Here is an 18,931-nt window from a genome sequence, read left to right as displayed (position 1 = left end):
CTCTTACCAGGTTCTTCTTTAATAAACCTGCCCTACAGTCAGCATCCAATAAATGTTTGTGTTTATTGTATTCCTTGGTCTGAATGAGGGTTAGTGGGTAACTCGGGACGAGCGAGGATTCTACTTGCTCGAAGAGAAAAGCATGAGCAAAATCGGGCGACCCGACCCCTAGGTAACCAACATTTCTCGCAAGGGCGCCCTCGGACCTCCAGCCTTGGCCCTTCTAGCCGTACCGACTCTGTGGTAGCAAACCATAGAGTGGCGGAAGTGGCCCGGCCCCTTCCTCTCCCGAGCCAACGGCCGGGCGAAGCTTCTGGGGACTTCTCTGTCGCGGGGGATTGTGGGGTTGCCAGGCCGCCCGGACGCGGAGACTGGAGGAGTAGCGGGCCACCGAATAAGCCTCCAAAATGATGGTGAGTGGCGTTTCGCACATCGGCCGCCATCCGCTGCCATCCGGTCCGTGGGTGACGCCGCCCGGCCCGAGTCGGTCCGGTAGGGCCCTCCGCTCCCTGCTTATTGTGTCTTTACCCGGATCCCGTGTCTACCGGTGACCCCGGCCCGCCGCGGCCCGGCTCGGCCCCAGCACGGAACAGGGGCCCTGGGCGAGGGCTTTGTGGGCTGGAGGGAAGGCTGTGGTCTGGCCGGCTGGGGACTACAAGTCCCAGGCTGCTTCGGGGCCGCGAGCCCGCCTAGGGGACCCGGTTTGGGGAGCCCCCCCACAATCGTAACCTATGTTAAACGAGTGCAACTTGAGTGTGCATGCATATGCGGTCGGCGGGCCGACTTGGAAGCCCTGGTGCCTTGAGAAATGTGGGGTGTAAAAACATGTGCTTCTAGAACGGGCGGAGGCAGCATGGGGACCTTAAATTGAGCTGAGCCTAAGGGTTCAACTAGGGTTGCTCGCCGGTTCCCCGGCCCGCCTGCTGCTGAATCAGTGGAAACAGACTTGGCTTGTACTTGAGCACTCACTCGTTCATTCCTAAACAGGTCTTTAGTGCCTGCCGAATGTAGCGTAACGCTAGCTGATTGTTGGGGGGTGCAGCTCCTCCGCGGGGAGAACGGACAGGGCACAAGGTGGACACTACATCATAGGTGGGAGGACCCGGGCTCTGACTCCGACTCTGTCTGCCCCTCCGGTTTGGCATCAGACCAGGCTTTCCGAGTTGGCCATTAACTCGGTGTCGTTTTCTTGAATGACGGGTGTTGATGAATCCCAGAGGCCCCCTGTAGCCGTACCCGCTTCCACATCTTCCCTTTCTGCCATCTCAGCTGTAGATACCTTCCTTGGATCCCAAGCCTCCTGCTGTCTCTCGTGTTACTGTTGAGCGAGGCCAGCTTTTAGGGAGGTGTTTGAGGCAAGACCCTAAGATACTGCTCCCTGTGGTACACTTGGCCTTTCGTTCATTCATTTTGGTCTGCCCATCAGAGGAAGTCCTCTGTCCTCTTCTGGCCTGCTGCCGCTGCTTCCTGTCCTGGTAGATGTCACACTGATGCCTGTGAGATGTTGATTCTGTTACCAAATGCCGCGTGAATCCAATTGTACCCATGATGGAAGGAACCTAGGATTTATCTGTACTCTTTCTCTCTCCGTAGCTCTTAGTACTGTCTTTTTTCAGTTCCTCTTCCAGCATTACCTATTCTCGAGGTCGCCCTCATCTTCCATGTAGAGGCAGCAGAGCCCTCGAGAATAAGAGCTATGGAGCCACACTGAATGCCTAGGTTTGTAACTAAGCTGGGTCACCTACTAGGTGTGTGACTTTGAGCATGTTACTAAATTTCTGGCCCTCCGTGTATTCAGGAGATTCATTGAGCTGATACATAGAAAGTGTCCAGCATGTAGTAAGCACTCAGCAAATGTTAGCTATTCTACTAGGTGGTGATTTGCTTCCCTTCCTCTCTGTAATCTGTCCTGCTGACAAGGCCGCCGTAAGAGTTTTGGTAGAACTGAGTATCACAACCGAGGCTCTTCTGTCTAGTGATGAAACTCTTCCCTGAGGGGCTCCACCACAGTTGGGTTTTTCTTTAACTGACCCCTGCTCAGTTTCCTTGCTATATTGGTTATTTATATTTCTCCTTTTGGAATGTGAAACTTCTATCAAGAATCCTCCTTGCTGTCATGCCCCTAGTATTCTAGAAGGCTTCTGTGATTGGAAGAGAGGTAGAAGGCACCTGTGGCTCAGTCAGAAGAGCATGCCACACTTAATCTTGGGTTGGGGGTTTAAGCCCCACGTTGAGGATAGAGAATACTTAAATAAAACCTAAAAAAGAAAAAAAGGAAGAGAGGTAAAAGGGTTCCTTGAGGAACCTCAATCTTGTGACTTTTGGTACACTTGTATAGAACGTATATGGCCTTGCCTTTGTGGTATTGTGCTGCACTATACGCCTTGGCATATGAACACCTGTTGTTTTACAGAACATCAAGCTTAATAATACTTAAATATTTTGAGGATGAAGGTTAAGATCATTAAGCTGAAATTCCAGAGCCTACCATGATATCCTTGGCAGATTACTGGTTCCACTATTGTTTCTTTACTTGAATAAGAATGAATGAGGTTGAAAAGTAACAGAAAAGAAGCTGGACTTTCCATAGCAGTGCATTATTAGCTCCCCAAGGGCATGCCCGACACGGGGCTCAATTCCAGGACCCTGAGATCATGACCTGAGCTGAAGGTAGATGCTCAACCAGGTCAACCACTCAGGTGCCCCTTGTGTACAACTGTTAGAACACCTGCCATCTAGATTTGGCCTCATATGAAGCAATATACATCAGCTTTTGGTGCTGAAAATTCAACTTTATATATACTTGTGTTTGATGCAAGCCATGAATTAAGATAGCACTAGCTTCTAATTTTTGGAAAAGCAGTGGCAGTATGCTGACACTAAATCAATGGAGAAATCTTAAGTACAAAGCAAGTATGGCTCAGAAGCAGCTAACCACATAGTCCCCACATTCCCTATGCTTTGTAGGCCTTATATAAATGGCAGGCTGGGTAGAGGAGAGATCTAAGGGAAGGGAAAGGATTGAGCTGAGCTGGATTGAGCCAAGCCAGGTCAAACAGGATGAATCCCATGTCGGGCTCTCTGCTCATGGGGAGCCTGCTTCTATTTCTTACTCTCCCTCTGTTCTCTCTCTCTCTCTCTCTCTCTCTCATATATCTTAAAAAAAAAAAGTTGTACACAAAAGGAAGCAGAGGACATTATGGGATCCTTTGTTCGGGGTGCTCCTAATAGCTGCTTTGAAAAAACATCTTGGAAGAATCGGGGCTTTGATGAGTTGTTGGCCTAGTGGTAAGAAAGTGCATTTAAAAAAAAATTTTAATATCTTTATATATATAATCATTATAATTAAGTAAACTTTGCAGCCAACATAGGGCTCAAACTTATGACCTGGAGATCTAGAGACATCTGCTCTACCGACTAAGCCAGTGAGGTGCCCCAGGAAAGTGGTTTTGGTAGGAAGTGCCAGAATAAGGGTGCCTGGGAGGCTCAGCTGGGCATCTGACTCTTGGTTTCAGCTCAGGTCATGATCTCAGGGTCTTGAGATCTAGCCCCACTCAGTACTGAGTCTCTTGTCCCTCCTCTGCGCCCTGCCCCCATGTGTGTATGTACACACACATACTCACAAACAAGTAAGAAATATTTTAAAAAGTGCAAGGGTAGCTCTTGTAAATAGAGGTACGATTTGGAGGTGGAGGTAAGAAAAAGTCTTCACAAGCATTATTATTATTATTTTTAAAGATTTTATTTATTCATGAGAGACGCAGAGAGAGGGGAGGGCAGAGACACAGGCAGAGGGAGAAGCAGGCTCCACGCAGGGAGCCTGACGCGGGACTCAATCCCGGGTCCCCAGGATCACACCCTGCGCTGCAGGCGGCGCTAAACCGCTGTGCCACAGGGACTGCCCCTTCACAAGCATTAAGTTATCCTGTTGGAGAAGTGAAAATTTGTGGAAGACAATCAGAAGAGTTTGAGATCCAAGTCAGTTTTTGATTTGAAGTGTAAGACTATCCAGGATGAGGATGAACTGAAGAAGCTTGGAGGCTGCCGTTATTTAGTAGGACAGGGTGAGGGTGGAGCCTTTGGAAGGGACACCTTTTTCCTTAGAGGAAATTTAAGAGGCCTGAGAGAATGCTGGGAGTATAAAGAAGCCATTTCTTGTTGCCAGACCTGGGACACTTCTGTGAAAGGGAAGGAATTTTCCCTTCACCTTGTGCTTGGCCCCAGATTTAGGGGTTTATCTGACAGCTATTCTTTAAAAAAAAAAAAAAAAAAAAAAAAAAGGTAATGATATATATTCATTGGGAAAAAATTGAAACAAAAAAGAAAATATACAATACAAAGAACCCTCTTTACTCCCACCCTCATACTCATTAGAGTGTGTTGTGCATCTTTCCAGCCCCCTTCTATGTATTTACATATATTATCTTGCCTCCTACTTTTTCTCTTTTTGTGTTTTATGTAGATAAAATGTAAATCAAAACATGCCATTCCTCTGCTAAAAGTTTTTCCAGAGCTTCTTTTTGTAGGAATAAAATCTAAATTCCTTAGCATGGTCTGCAGTTGAGTATGTGATCTGGTTCTGGCATGCCTCTTCAGCCCTATCCCAGTCTTCCTCCTGCCTACTACCCTCCAGCTGGACTGGCCAAAGGAGTTGGACTTTTTCAGGAATTGCCCAGTGAATATGGAGTCAACCTCATGGGTCACTTGACTTTCTTGTGTGTTAATCCCTGACTCCTTATTGTTGAGTTGAGATATTCCTTGTGCTTTCCCATGGCTTTTCTGCTCAGACACCTGAAGTACCTATAGAGGTGGACATGGGCAGTGGCTTTCAAACTTCATATTGCAATCCATGGTAAAAAAATAAATTTAAGTCATTGCCTAACATACAGAATTCAGTCACAAGCACAGGAAGACTGAGTCTGGTTTATGAGCTCATCCGTGAAGACACAGGTTTTGATACAAACTCGGTTTGCTAGGATGAGGAATTACTGTCTGTGCTGATGGTCACTGAAGTAAAGGTCTATTAAGCAAGCCTTTAAACTGTCTTCCCAGAGTTTCTAAGGCAGGTCTGCAAATAAAACTCTATAGGAATAGTGGCTGTTCTCAAGGCTAGCATGCAAAATAGAGAAAAATTTCTGTTGGGACATTTGATTGGAGATTGGTCACTGGGAATCTGTAGAACCTGCATGAGAGATGGACACACTAGTAGTTTCACTGAGTTAGATTTGTTGTCATTTTGTGAAACAGACAGACATGCTATTTGTTTCTCTGCCTGGTTCCTTCCCTATACTTCAGCTAAGCATGTTTTGGTAAAACTGCTTGCCTGGGCATCTCCAGGACACCACCTGAAGATGCAGGCACCTCATGTTTTGCATCAGTGCCCCATCAACTTCTCTAGGATTAAGCTGTAATGCAGATAAATGGTTGTTTTGCTGGAGGGTGAACACTGAGCTGCTTCCTCTTGTGCTGTGACCTAATTCTTCAAGACAGGGAATGGTGTCAGAAGTTGAAAAGGCAAAAAAAAAAAAAAAAAAAAAAAAAAAAAGAGAGAGAAGTTGAAAAGGCTGTGCTTATTCCACTGAGCACTGGAGAACATAGTATTTGATCTGTTTTTTTTTTTAAGACTAAATTATGCTTCTCATACCATTTTCTAGCACACCTGTAGGATATGCTATAGTCTTAGCAGTATCCCTGGATGTAGGAGCTAGTTAAGGAGTCAGTGTGGTGGATAGTGGGAATAATGGTTTTAAAAAGCCTCCAGAGAGCAGCCCTGGTGGCACAGCGTTTTAGCGCCACCTGCAGCCCAGGGCGTGATCCTGGAGACCCTGGATTGAGTCCCACGTCAGGCTCCCTGCATGGAGCCTGCTTCTCCCTCTGCCTGTGTCTCTGCCCCTCTCTCTCTCTCTCTCCCCCCCTGAATAAATAAATAAAATCTTAAAAAAAAAAAAAAAGCCTCCAGAGGGGCACCTGGGTGACTCAGTCCATTAAGTACTTGACTCTTGATTTCAGGTCATGATCTCAGGGTCATGAGATCAAGCCTGGTATCAGGCTCTGAGTTCAGCAGGGAGTCTGCTTCTCTCCCTCTGCTCCCCTTCCTTTGCATGTGTGTGTGTGCAAGTGTGCTCTCAATTCTTTAAAAGTCCTCCATATATTTGTTATGGGAGAGATGGAAACATTTATCCTTTATGCTCCCTCCTTGTATTTCATTGTAATAGATGATTATTAAAACCAGTCCATTGTTCTTTCTTCTCTAGCCCACACCAGTTATCCTGTTAAAAGAGGGGACCGATAGCTCCCAGGGCATCCCCCAGCTTGTAAGTAACATCAGTGCCTGCCAAGTGATTGCGGAGGCTGTAAGAACCACCCTAGGCCCTCGTGGCATGGACAAGCTGATTGTAGATGGCCGAGGTAAGTGTGCAGGGTTCCTCAGGCTGGGGTGCAGGAGAGGAGACTCCTGGAGAATGTTTTGGGTTAGCAGAGGTTGGCATCAGAAATGCTGCTACTTTTAACATCTCAGAGGGATTGGTCTCTATGAAATGATTCCATTTCAATAAATTGTCCTGAATGCTGACCCTATGGGAATGTATGGGAGACATTGGGCTCAGGAGCCTGTTTCCTTGTAGAGAGAGACAGACTGGAAACATGAAAGGGGACTATCTGAGTTGTTTGTGATTGTTCCTATTGTATCATGTTACCAAGACAGAATTCTCCCTCCTGTTTTAGTGTATTAGCTGACGTGTGAGATCGGGTATCAACTATGTCAAGAATATCTAAACAGTTTCTCATTTTCATTTAAAGTAATATTTTCTACATCCAGTTTGAAGTGTGCTAAATGCTGTTCAGAGAAAATCAGGTGCTCATGGTCTTCAGAAGCTTGTGATTTTAAGTGGCCCTTTGTGCACAGAGCTAAGTCTATAAAAAATCAGTTCATTTATGCCATGATCTCCTCTGCCCCATACCAGTAAAGAGTACGCGGGCTCCGAGTCCAACTGGGAAAAGGGTCTTTAAATTTTTACTTTGTGTTTGTTCCTTTTAAGGCAAAGCAACAATTTCTAATGATGGGGCCACAATTCTGAAACTCCTTGATGTTGTCCATCCAGCAGCAAAGACTCTAGTGGACATTGCTAAATCCCAAGACGCTGAGGTGGGAAAATCAAGCATGTGTTTAAATAAACTTTGAAATACATGTCTGCTTGCTCCTTTGCTTTTCTTTTAAAATTTTTTTGACTTTATATCTGAAATTATGATTTCACAAGTAATACATGCTTGTAAAATATTTAGATGGAATTAAGAATCTTTTAAAATTCATACTGTTTCATTGCATGTAGCTGAAATCTTAGGACTACGCTCATGTGCTGGCATTCATATCAGTGACCTGGTACATAATTTAATCTCTAATGTGTCACCTTATAAGATGGAGCTGGAAACTGTTTCCAGTTTACCTGTTTTTTATTGTGGGTTTATTTTTTAATTTAAATTCAATTTGCCGATATACAGTATAACACCCAGTGCTCATCTCATCATGGGTTTTTTTTTAATGATAAAATATAGATAATATGAAATGTACCACTTTAGCCATTTTTTTTTCACTTTAGCCATTTTTAAGTGTATAATATGATGGCATTAATTAGTCTGTCTTAAAACATTTCTAACACTGAAATCTTGATAATAAATATTGAGAGAAAAGGTTTACATTATAGAGTATTACAGGTATATTTTGAAGTTTTATAAAAGGTTTATTGGGACCCAGTAGCCTATAAAAACAGTATGGCTTATATAAAATTAAAGTGAAAATAGTCTGGATTTGGCCTGTTACTATCTTTATTAAGGGACTAATTAATACCTTTCTGGCCAGGAATTTGGCAGCTTAAACCCTTTACCACAGCAACACTTTTTCCCCCTTGAAAATCCCTCACATTTAACAATGGACATAATTGAATTGAAGGTAAATTTCTGCGAAATCAGAGGTGAGCTGGTTTTAGCTCTTTCTCTCTCATTAAAAATAGGCTTTAGATCCTATTGTAGAAAATGACTATGTTAGACATTTAGCAGACTAGCGATCTGCCTGTTCCAACCAGTGTTCAAAGTGTAAAGGACTTTGGCTGGTCCTAGAGGGTTGTTTTATTTATTTTTAAAATTCTACTTCTGTTTTGTTTTTTGTTTTTTTTTTTAAGATTTTATTTATTTATTCATGAGAGACACAGGGAGAGAGAGGCAGAGACATAGGCAGAAGGAGAAGCAGGTTCCATGCAGGGAGCCCAATGTGGGACTCAATCCTGGGTCTCTAGGATCACACCCTGGGCCAAAGGCAGGCGCTAAACCGCTGAGCCACCCAGGGATCCCCTAGAGGATTGTTTTAATGGGATTTGGCTGGAAATTATCTTTTTGTAAACTCCTATAGTACTTTGTGCTTCTTTTAAAGAATATTTTCTGATGTTTCCTACTACTGTGGTTACTTATGACACATAAGTATTATAAGTATGAGTGGGAGTGTCTTGTTGTTCATCAAGCCCATATATGTAATAAGTTCTTGGTTAATCTGCTTGTGTAATTTCATATTCTGAGGAACTGGTTGTCCAAATCAGCCCTCTTTGGAGAATGGGCATGGCTGGTGAATTAATTTTGTAGCCCAGAGCCATTTGATGGAATGGATACCTAACTACTGTTATCACCTTCCTTGTACTTGTTGCCATCACCTGTGCTTCCAGAAAAAACATTTCACACCCATTTAAACAGTCCCCACTTTAAATGGGTAGGTTGCCTAAAAATGGAGTTTCAGGCTTTATCTCTAACCGTGAGAGAATATGGGGGCACCTGGGTGGCTCAGTTAAGTGTCTGCCATTAGCTCAGGTCATGATCCCAGGGTCCTAAGATTGAGCCCCATGTCCAGCTCCCTGCTCAGTGAAGAGCCTGCTTCTCCCTCTCCCTGTCGCTCTCCCTGCTTGTGCATGTGTGCTCCTCTCTCTGTCACATAAATAAAATCTTTAAAAGAAAAAGAATAATAAACATGAGAAAATGTGAATTTCTTACTATCTTCTTCCAGGTCGGTGATGGTACCACCTCAGTGACCCTGCTGGCTGCAGAGTTTCTGAAGCAGGTGAAACCCTATGTGGAAGAAGGTTTGCACCCACAGATCATCATCCGAGCTTTCCGCACTGCCACCCAGTTGGTATGGGAATAACTGGCTGCCCTGGCCTTTGCCTGGGTACCTTCATGTTTTCCTTAGAATAATACCTTTAGTGGGGTGTAAAGAGACTGGTAACTGGGTTCCTTGGACATTTTCTGAATTTTCCCTACTAATCTCAGTTCTAACATTCAGTAGCTATTTGACTAGCTAATCTCTTTAAGCCTCAGGTTTCCTGGTGGACTCAGTAAGTGAGAGTGGGGTTTTTTAGTTTGTTTTTTATCAAGTTCCTCATGACACACGTCTTGGGACCTTGTTCTTATTAACCTTTGACCTTCATTCTGTGATCTTCGGCCAATCACTCCAGGCTTTACTTTCTTCCTTTACTCTCTGTTTCAGGGGTGCTTGGTGTCTCAGTCAAGTTATTTCAACTCAGGTCATGATCTCAGGATCATGGGATCAAGCACTAGATCAGGTTCTGCTCTTTGTGGGGAGTTGGCTTGAGATTCTCTGCTCTCCCTCCACCCCCCAAAAAAATTATTTACTATCTGTGTTTCAGGGTGGTCACATTAAAACAAGATCATATATGAGAAGTACTTTTGAAAAGATACTAAGTTTAAATACAGATATATTGCATAACACATCTAATTAACCTATAAGGTACTAGAAATCATCACGGATATCTTTCATAAGCCAGAAGGTTTGACACAATCTAGCATCCTAGCTTGTTTCTACTTATTTGTTTTAGTGTGTTCCTTGCATATTCAGAGTTAAATCCTGGAAATACCCTGATGATTCTTCAGAACTATATCTATACTGGACCTATACCTGTTTGTCATGGGGAGTTTTCTAAACTGTAGAGATTTGTGTTTCCAGGCAGCTACAAGACTTGGAAATATTGTTTGAGCTACAAAGTGGGACTATTTAAGATTTGGGAGTAAACAGATTGGAGAGTGGCAAGAGAGACTGGGACCACCTCTCCATTTTGCCCTTGGCACCAGAGACTCATTCGGCTTCTGTTGTTGGCAGGCAGTTAACAAGATCAAAGAGATCGCTGTGACCGTGAAGAAGGAAGATAAAGTGTAAGTTTCTGGTGGGCTTTGTCAGAACCTTGACTTTCCGTGGCCAAATTGGATGTAGAAGTGTATTGCCACCCGGTATGGGCCTGGGGCTATTTGGCTTTTGATAGACCCTTGGCTGTGCCCCAGCTCACACAGCACAAAAGAGGCTATCCACTGTAGTTTTAAAGCTGTCACACATGAGGTCTCTGATTGCAATCACCATCTGCCAGTAATAATCTGTCCTAAAGATATAGCAGATGAAGTTGGTGTGGTCTGAGTTTAGGGACTAGAACAGAGACCCACTCCACATTGTAGTAGACTCAACACGAGGGGGTTTCCAGGCCTGACACAGCTCCCACCATCGTTGTGTCCCAGGGAACAGAGGAAGCTGCTGGAGAAGTGTGCCATGACCGCCCTGAGCTCTAAGCTGATTTCCCAGCAGAAAGCCTTCTTCGCTAAGATGGTGGTGGATGCAGTGATAATGCTCGATGAGTTGTTGCAGCTTAAAATGATTGGAATCAAGAAGGTGCAAGGTGGTGCTCTAGAGGTAAGCCTGTTACAGCCTCCCTAGGAGGCTCTTACTCTCACATGGACTCTTCAGACAAGTTGGTACACGAGGTGAACACATATTACAGGTGTTGTGAGAATGCATCTTGGGCTAGAAGTCGACTTGAGTTGTATTCCCCCACTCTGTCCCTATAGCCTGTGACTGTAGATATATTTTGTAATATCTTTGGACCTGTATTTACTTTTCAGCAGAAATCATAAACTCAGTGATTTTTAGAATCTCAGTGTGATGTGGGAGGGGATAGCACCAGATCCATCTCATAATTACCTGTGACCCTCTCAGTTAATAAATCTGAGAACTTCTTAGTCCATTCTTTTCCAAGTGACACGCCCAAGCTCTCCCTTTTGCATCTGTAAGCACATATGTAAATAGTGCTCTTCTAAACACAAGTATTCATTTATAATACATAATGTTGTAACTTGCTTTTGTCCATTTAACCACGTATTTTAGAATTTGATCTATATCAGTACATGGGGCTTTTAATCCAGTTCTGCACGATAGAGCTTTCTGTGATGGTAGGACTGTTACATGTCTGTGTTGTCCATTTTATGGTAGCTGTTAGCCATGTGTAGCTACCACAGCACATTAAATGTAGTTAGTACAACTAAGGAACCAAGTTTTTAATTTAATTTTTATTTATTTAAATTAAAGTAGCAACATGCGGTTCATGGCTACTGCATTGCCTAGCATAACTAACTTGTTCTTTTTTTAACACAGTGGTATCTAGAAGCATCTTTTGATGTTGGCATCTCCATGCCACTTTGGTCCTTCTCCCCTCTGACCTGCCCTACTTCTTTACTCAATCGTGGTGACCCAACCTGAGGTGATTTGGATAGGACAAGACCTGCTTGAAATATTAAAGCCTGGCCCAGCCCTTCACTTTTTGTTCTTTGACTTTTATCTTTCCAGATTATATTCCCACTCTGTGCTCCTTCCTCCCCTTCCTCCTGTCATGGCACCTGTCAGTAAACCGAGGTTCTCTTTTCTCTAATAAAGCTGTGAGGAATCTGTAGGGCATCTGAGCAACCCCCCTATCTTTGGTCCCCGTACCCCTCCTTTCTCAGCCCATCCATCATGGCTTACTAACTTTGTTTTTACCACTGCTTTGGTAGCAGTAGTCATCTCCTGGGCCTTCCTGTTTCCCCAGACTCTTGAGATTAGATTGGCATTCACTCAACTAGGGAGCAAAAGTGATCGTTTTGTGTGGTCAGAAAGCCAGGGGCTCCGACCCAGTTCTTAGGCTGTCCAACATTCCTTAAGCTCATATAAAACCTTTAACACAAAACCTGACTCACAGAATTCAGTAAATGGTGGTAGTGGTTATTGACTTATTCTCAGGATTAATGGAGAACTTCCTGATCTGTATCTTTAGTCCTTACCTCCCCCTTGAACCTCAGGCTCCTGTATCTGCTACTGAATTCATCATCCAGTCCTCCAAGCCTGTAGCACTTTCTGTGTTCTTTGATATGGTTGGTATCATCACCATTGACTTAGTCCCTCACGCCAGAAATGCAGGGTCATCTTTAAAAATCTTTACAACTTCTCACAACCCATCAATTACCATTCTCTCATTTTGCCCACCAATTTACTATTTACTTCTTTTTTTTTTTTTTTTTTTTTTTTTAATTTATGATAGTCACAGAGAGAGAGAGAGAGAGAGAGAGAGTGGCAGAGACATAGGCAGAGGGAGAAGCAGGCTCCATGCACCGGAAGCCCAACGTGGGATTTGATCCCGGGTCTCCAGGATCGCGCCCTGGGCCAAAAGGAGGTGCTAAACCGCTGCGCCACCCAGGGATCCCTACTATTTACTTCTTAAAGCTATCTCTTTTACTTATTCTCAAGACCACTGTCCTGGCCGTGGTCACCCTTCCTCCAGTCTTGCATCCCCTTAATCAGCTCTATTTTCTGTTGTAAGGTGAGCTTCCACAGTTTACTACCCCGTGTATAAAGCCTTTGGGGGTTCCACATTGCATACAGGATAAGAGGCAGGCCTTAGCAGAGCCTATAATATCCTCCTAAACTGGCCCCTGCCCTCTGCTTATATTCCTGCAACTATAAATGGCTTTGCATTCTCTGATACCAACACACTGCTTCTTCAGAACATCTTTTCCTTTTTCTCTTTGATAATTCTGCCTCTCCATGTCGATGTAGCTCAGGCATTGCCCCCTTTAGGATGCTGTGGATTTGAGTAATGCACGAATGTGTTCACTGATAAAACTACCATATTCTAGATTAGGACTATAGATTAGCACTGGCAGAAAACATAGAGGTCACTGAGCTCAATATACACTTTTTTTTTCAAGTGGAAATGACTTGATCATTTGCTAAGAAAGAGATCTGAGATTTGAAATGCTGAAGTCAGTCCCAGGTACAATGTGCTTACTACTTACTCCCTGGTATTAAATCCAACCCATGGGGAGCTCGTGTTCTGAGGGACTGACATGGAGGAAGCCACAATTGTATCTAGAGAACTGTACAAGGAATTTCTGACACTTAGGACCTCTGGCCTCATCTGGGAGGAAGAAGCACCTAGGCTACTGCACACAGGTAGAGTATGTGTGTGCATGTGCACAGGGCAGATACAGGGGGGTATGTGGAGGTGTGTCCAATAGCTGCAGACTGGGGTTTGAGTTGGGATTGAAGGGGTGAGGCATCGGGACTATACCTTACTCACAAATGCCCGGCCCCTTGTCTAGTACCATAGGATATGTTCAGCATTATCCCTTGGCACCTGCTTTGGATGTCAGTCTTAGAGGATAGTGCAAACAGACCTTTACTGTGCTGAGTCTCTGCAAGCTGAATGATTGGTTTTCTTCATACTGAAGGGACACCCAAAATCTGTTTTGTATTTTCCCCAGATTTTATGAAAATGAAAAGGCTTTGTTTTAACAGTGAAATAAAGACATGGTTAATTCCATCAGGTTCAGGGGAATGGACACACATTAGTGTAGCATACCTGATTTCATTTCAAGCCAATACTGAACTGTTTACTGTTTTTTTGTTTTTTTGTGTTGTGTTTTTTATGTTGTGTTTTTTTTTTTTTTTTTTTTTTTTGACAGGAGTCCCAGCTGGTAGCTGGCGTTGCATTCAAGAAGACTTTCTCTTATGCTGGGTTTGAAATGCAACCCAAAAAGTACAACAATCCAATGATTGCCCTTTTAAATGTTGAGCTTGAGCTGAAAGCTGAGAAAGATAATGCTGAAATCAGAGTCCACACGGTGGAGGTAGGCCCCACCAGCTGGCAGTTGCATGGAAACCGCTTTCTGGGCCAATGTCTTGGGTCTTTGTGGCCATCTTGGGACCAGCTCTGTTTCTCAGTCTCCTTAAGAACCCACTTCTGGCCCCTGAATATATTGCTGTCCAAATACCAGGCCCCACTTCTTTTCTCAGTGAAAAGTTGGTGACCTAGACCTGAGGAGGTTTGAATAAAGAAGACCTGCTGAAGTATTATCCTCTCGCCCCAGGAAGGGCTGGCAGGGGCCCTCCTCCTTTACATCGAGCCCAGTATTTTGAGTCTTCCTACTTGAGCAGATGAAAGGTCTCCTCCTGTACCTGGTTCTACACTGTAGGGACAGGTGTACTCCCATCACTGATTATACCAAGGCTGTATCTGGAAGTAGCAGTGCCACCCAACCATAAGCAGGTGATATTGGGTAATGTGTCCCCAACACAGAATGGCCTCTGGGGGAAGAGGTCTTGTCATTGGGAACTCCATGGGTCTAGCTTCTCAGAGGAATCTAGAACACTCAGGCTAAACTATTTCTCACACCTTGCATGTCAGCTCTGGAGTAACTCCTAGTCCTGGGGTTACTTTCTGCTTTTGTGTTTGAAAGCTTTAAGTGGTTGCTAAGTTACTGTATAGGGTCCTTGTTTAGTTGGACTGAGGAGAGGCTATTCTGTTGACACTTGTTAATTCCCAGATAAATCAGCATATTTTATTTTAAGGGGTATATCTTAGCCTACCATGTTTCCTAATCTTCCCCCAAAAGCATCCTCTTCTTTTTCTGGGTCTTTTCAGGATTATCAGGCAATTGTTGATGCTGAGTGGAACATTCTCTATGACAAGTTAGAGAGGATCCATCATTCTGGAGCCAAAGTCGTCTTATCCAAACTCCCCATTGGGGATGTGGCCACCCAGTACTTTGCCGACAGGGACATGTTCTGTGCTGGCCGGGTGCCGGAGGAGGATCTGAAGAGGACAATGATGGTAACCAAATATTCCCATGCTGCTCCTTAGTGTTTGTGGCCTTGAGGGGTTTTCATTTACTCCTGGTGTACTAGAGTGCAGTAAGGTGGACGTGTGACCCTAGGCTTGTCTTCAGTTTTTTTTGTTTGTTTGTTTGTTTGTTTGTTTGTTTGTTTTTTCTTTGAAGTATTCCAGTCACCATGTTCATGTGCTCTGCACAGGCAATACTCAAGTCAGGAAATCTGATTTGTGAGAGCACCTAGTAGTAATGCTATGATAAACTCAAGTTTTGGTGTTTTCAGCCAAGTTTACTCCTTTTCTTTTTGAGCATCTCACCAAAGACATGTTGGGTCTAAAGCACCTATCTTAACTAGTTGTTGGGCTCAGGACAAACTAGGTGGGGGAGTGGGTACTGGTGAAGTAAAGTGTCCCCATCTTCTTTGAACTAGGCCTGCTTGCCTGTCACATGTTTTTGTTCTGTTTTATTTTCTCCTCTTCCAGGAGGGTAAGGGTGAGAGTGGGTTATCCAGTGGGACTCTCCTGGGGCACTGTAGCAGAGTTTAGCATGGGAATTAGCTTTTGAGACTGGGTGGCGGGAAATTGTCTTTGGGCTTCATGTGAGCCTTTACTGCCAGGTGATCTTACCTTCTTGCACCTTTCAGGCCTGCGGAGGCTCCATCCAAACCAGTGTGAATGCTCTGTCAGCTGATGTGCTAGGCCGCTGCCAGGTCTTTGAAGAGACGCAGATTGGAGGCGAGAGGTGAGCCATGGCCCTGGGCTGCCTGTTGGCTGAGTTCATAGGATCTGCCTGGGTCTGGTCTTCTCCCATCTTTTGGGTGTAGTATGCAGCACGTGCTACTCTTTTGGAGGTCTCACCTTTCGGGGCTTCAAGGACTCCAATATAAACTGTTCTGAGGGGGAAGAAGATCAAGTTGAAGCTAAAGTCTGACTCTACAATATTTTATGCCTCAGGGATACAGCCCCAACCCTTTCCCCAAGCAGGTCTCCAAGAGTGAGATTGAAAAACCTAGTGAGGAACAAAAGAGCAGCTGCTGAGTGTTGGGAGGAGGTGGTGAGGTCGCATGCAGCAGCTGGGCAGCAGAAAGAAGTTCACATGTATGATTTGATCATGGGTGCAGGTACAATTTCTTCACTGGCTGCCCCAAGGCCAAGACCTGCACTATCATCCTTCGTGGTGGTGCTGAGCAGTTTATGGAGGAGACAGAGCGGTCTCTGCATGACGCCATCATGATCGTCAGGAGGGCCATCAAGGTACTAGGCTGGGGTTTCCTGCCCACATAGCCCACTCTGCCTCCCCAGCTGATAAGACCCTGGATTTGTGTGCTGATTTCTTCCTTGTATAAGCTGTCCTTCCCTAGATGGCCTATTGGCCCTGAGTTGCCTCACAAATCCTAGAGAAATAGCCTCAGTCTCTAAAAATAAGTCACATTGCCTTTAAGGCTATGATTTGTGAGCAAGCAGTGAAGCTGCTATTGTTAGCCATTCCAGTGATTGTATCAATGCCCTCAAACTACCAGGTGACCTTAAAGATGGTCAGAAACCATACGTTCACCAGATCAAAGTTTGGATGGGCTAGATCTGGGCTTCCTGTGGTTTGGGATGGGAAGGAATGAGGCCCCCTTCTGTCCTAGAGGGCCTATTGACTGGCTGATCTAGCTCGGCTGTGGCTGGAGCTTGGATCAGGGGCCTGTTAGCATTGAAAGGTGGGTCTTGTCTCTGCAGAATGATTCAGTGGTAGCTGGTGGCGGGGCCATTGAGATGGAGCTTTCCAAGTATCTGCGGGATTACTCAAGGACCATTCCAGGAAAACAGCAGCTGTTGATCGGGGCATATGCCAAGGCCTTGGAAATTATCCCACGTCAGCTGTGTGACAATGCTGGCTTTGATGCCACAAACATCCTCAACAAGCTGCGAGCTCGGCATGCCCAGGTGGGTCCTTCTCCTTGGGGTCCAGGGACTGGGTGCATGGAGCTAAATTTTGAGTGTGTGTTGGGCCCCAGTGACAGGGCTAGAACTAAACCCAGTACTAGCCAGCTGTGCCTCTGAGGGCAGAAAGAAAGCCGCAGTGCCAGGACTGGAGATTCCAGGGTTTATTTAGTGCTGGGAAGAATATGATGGCTCCTTGTGGTGCCATCAGAGGAATCAGGGGGACCATGCAGCCTCCTCCCTAGAGGCACACGCTGACCATGTGTAGTGGGCTTCCCAAGGTGGTGGTGAAGTGTGCCAGAGCCCTGCTGAAGAGTGGCCTGGCCACGGTCCTACCGCCTCTAAGTTGTGGTCTCTCTCAGAATCTAATTTGTTCATTTGCTGTTTAACAAATATTTGTTTAGAAATATTTGTTAAGTACTCAGCACTGTGACAGCAGCATTTGGTGAGTGGCCTTGCTTCTGACTTGTGTGAGGGCTTGAAGCAAATCATTCACTTCTCCATTTCCTCATCTGAAATGGAGACTAATGAAAGCAGTAAGCTAAGGGATTAGAAAGTGTTCCTCCCGAGAAATAGACAGTCCTCAGGTGACCTGAGGCCAGAGCCTCCCAAAACACAGCATGTTGACTGGAAGAGGGCCCCGAGCTCTTGAGTGAACAGTATATCTAGGGTTTGAAGAGAGTGATTGCTAGGGGCACAGGCGAGATGTGTACATCCAGGTTCCTGGTGTGAGGCAGGCAGACACCATCCTCCTTGGAGAAATGCAGGCAAGTTCAGAGAGCGTGAGGTTTCCTAACACCCGGAGTCTTTGGAGGATAGGCAAGAAGCTATTTGAGAGCAATTCCCTCTCACATCCCCTTTTTCTGCTTTTCTTAGGGGGGCATGTGGTATGGAGTGGACGTCAACAATGAGGACATTGCTGACAACTTTGAGGCGTTTGTGTGGGAGCCAGCCATGGTGCGCATCAATGCCCTGACTGCAGCCTCTGAGGCCGCCTGCCTTATCGTGTCAGTGGATGAGACCATCAAAAACCCTCGCTCAACAGTAGATGCTCCCCCAGCTGCGGGCCGGGGACGGGGCCGGGGCCGCCCACACTGAGAGGCACCTTGTCCCTCACAAGAGTGGCTGGCAGGCTGGCTGCAGGGTATGCTTACTCTGTCTTGGTTAATGGGTATTATGAGGAAGGGGTAGTAATTGGCCTGCTCAGCTCTCACTGGAGGTTATTTAAATAAACTTAAAGACTTAAATAAACTTAATAGACTTAAAATTCACTTGGCAAATTATTTGGGCTGGGAGTTTTACTTAGAAATGTCTTGACTCCAGGTCAGGATTTTACTTTTGTATGTGCTCACCCACAGATAGAAAAATGTTCTTCTTTTCTGTTGGGCTGAGTCCTGAACAGCCTCTGGTTGTTACAGCAGAGTGTGGGTCCACTCTGCCGGTGGGGAGCTCCACTTGAGGGGCCTCTATCCAGAAGATTCACTTTAGTGGTTTTCTTAGTCCCAGAAGTGGCTGGGAGCTGTGGAGTCCCTTCCTTTTCTTCTCATGTCATCTTGTTTAGCCCTGGCCTTGCCAGGCACTGCTCTCAGGGTTTGTCTGGTTTTGAGTAAATGTGTTACATTACCTTATTCGCTCCTTCTACCTCCATACTCTTTTGGCTCAGTCTTTGGTCTCTCTTAAGCAAGATCTCCTGGTTGAGGACTCTTGGAGGAATGTTCTAGAGGCCACATTCTCTTTAAATTCTGTAGTGATTCCTTACAAGTCCATTGAGGTGGCTGAAGGAGCACCCACCTGGTCTTCTTAGTTCAACCACTGATGGTCTTGGGAGTTCCTTTTGCTTTTTCCTGACCAGTGGAGGTTTGGAATGGCCAAAATGAAATGGAAATCAGGAGGGTCTGGCCACCTTCTTGTTTATACTAGTCCCGAGAGCTGCCCTGTAGTTAGCTATAGTTTGTAATAGTTGAAGCTACAGATGAATAACTGTCACCTTGAGCCACGGAAACTTTTGCTGCCTGACACTAGGAGGGGATTAAAAAGAAAATCTC

General features: G+C 45.1%; 1 protein-coding gene across 1 annotated transcript; it reads left to right on the top strand.

The window, feature by feature from the left end:
• Positions 1-253: 253 nt before the first annotated feature.
• On the top strand, positions 254-18,153 carry CCT7 (chaperonin containing TCP1 subunit 7). The gene is made up of 12 exons (XM_038561749.1): positions 254-413; positions 6,255-6,408; positions 7,038-7,144; positions 9,044-9,169; positions 10,154-10,206; positions 10,561-10,732; positions 13,813-13,977; positions 14,772-14,960; positions 15,602-15,699; positions 16,079-16,211; positions 16,683-16,889; positions 17,763-18,153. Exons 1-12 carry the CDS (start codon positions 408-410, stop codon positions 17,982-17,984), a joined length of 1,632 nt encoding a protein of 543 aa, XP_038417677.1. The 5' UTR covers positions 254-407; the 3' UTR covers positions 17,985-18,153.
• The last annotated feature ends 778 nt before the right edge of the window (positions 18,154-18,931 follow it).

Source organism: Canis lupus, chromosome 17, assembly GCF_011100685.1.
Source record: "Canis lupus familiaris isolate Mischka breed German Shepherd chromosome 17, alternate assembly UU_Cfam_GSD_1.0, whole genome shotgun sequence".
Lineage (NCBI taxonomy): Eukaryota > Metazoa > Chordata > Mammalia > Carnivora > Canidae > Canis > Canis lupus.
Note: the sequence above shows the minus strand (reverse complement) of the source record. Positions and strands in the feature narration are given on the sequence as shown.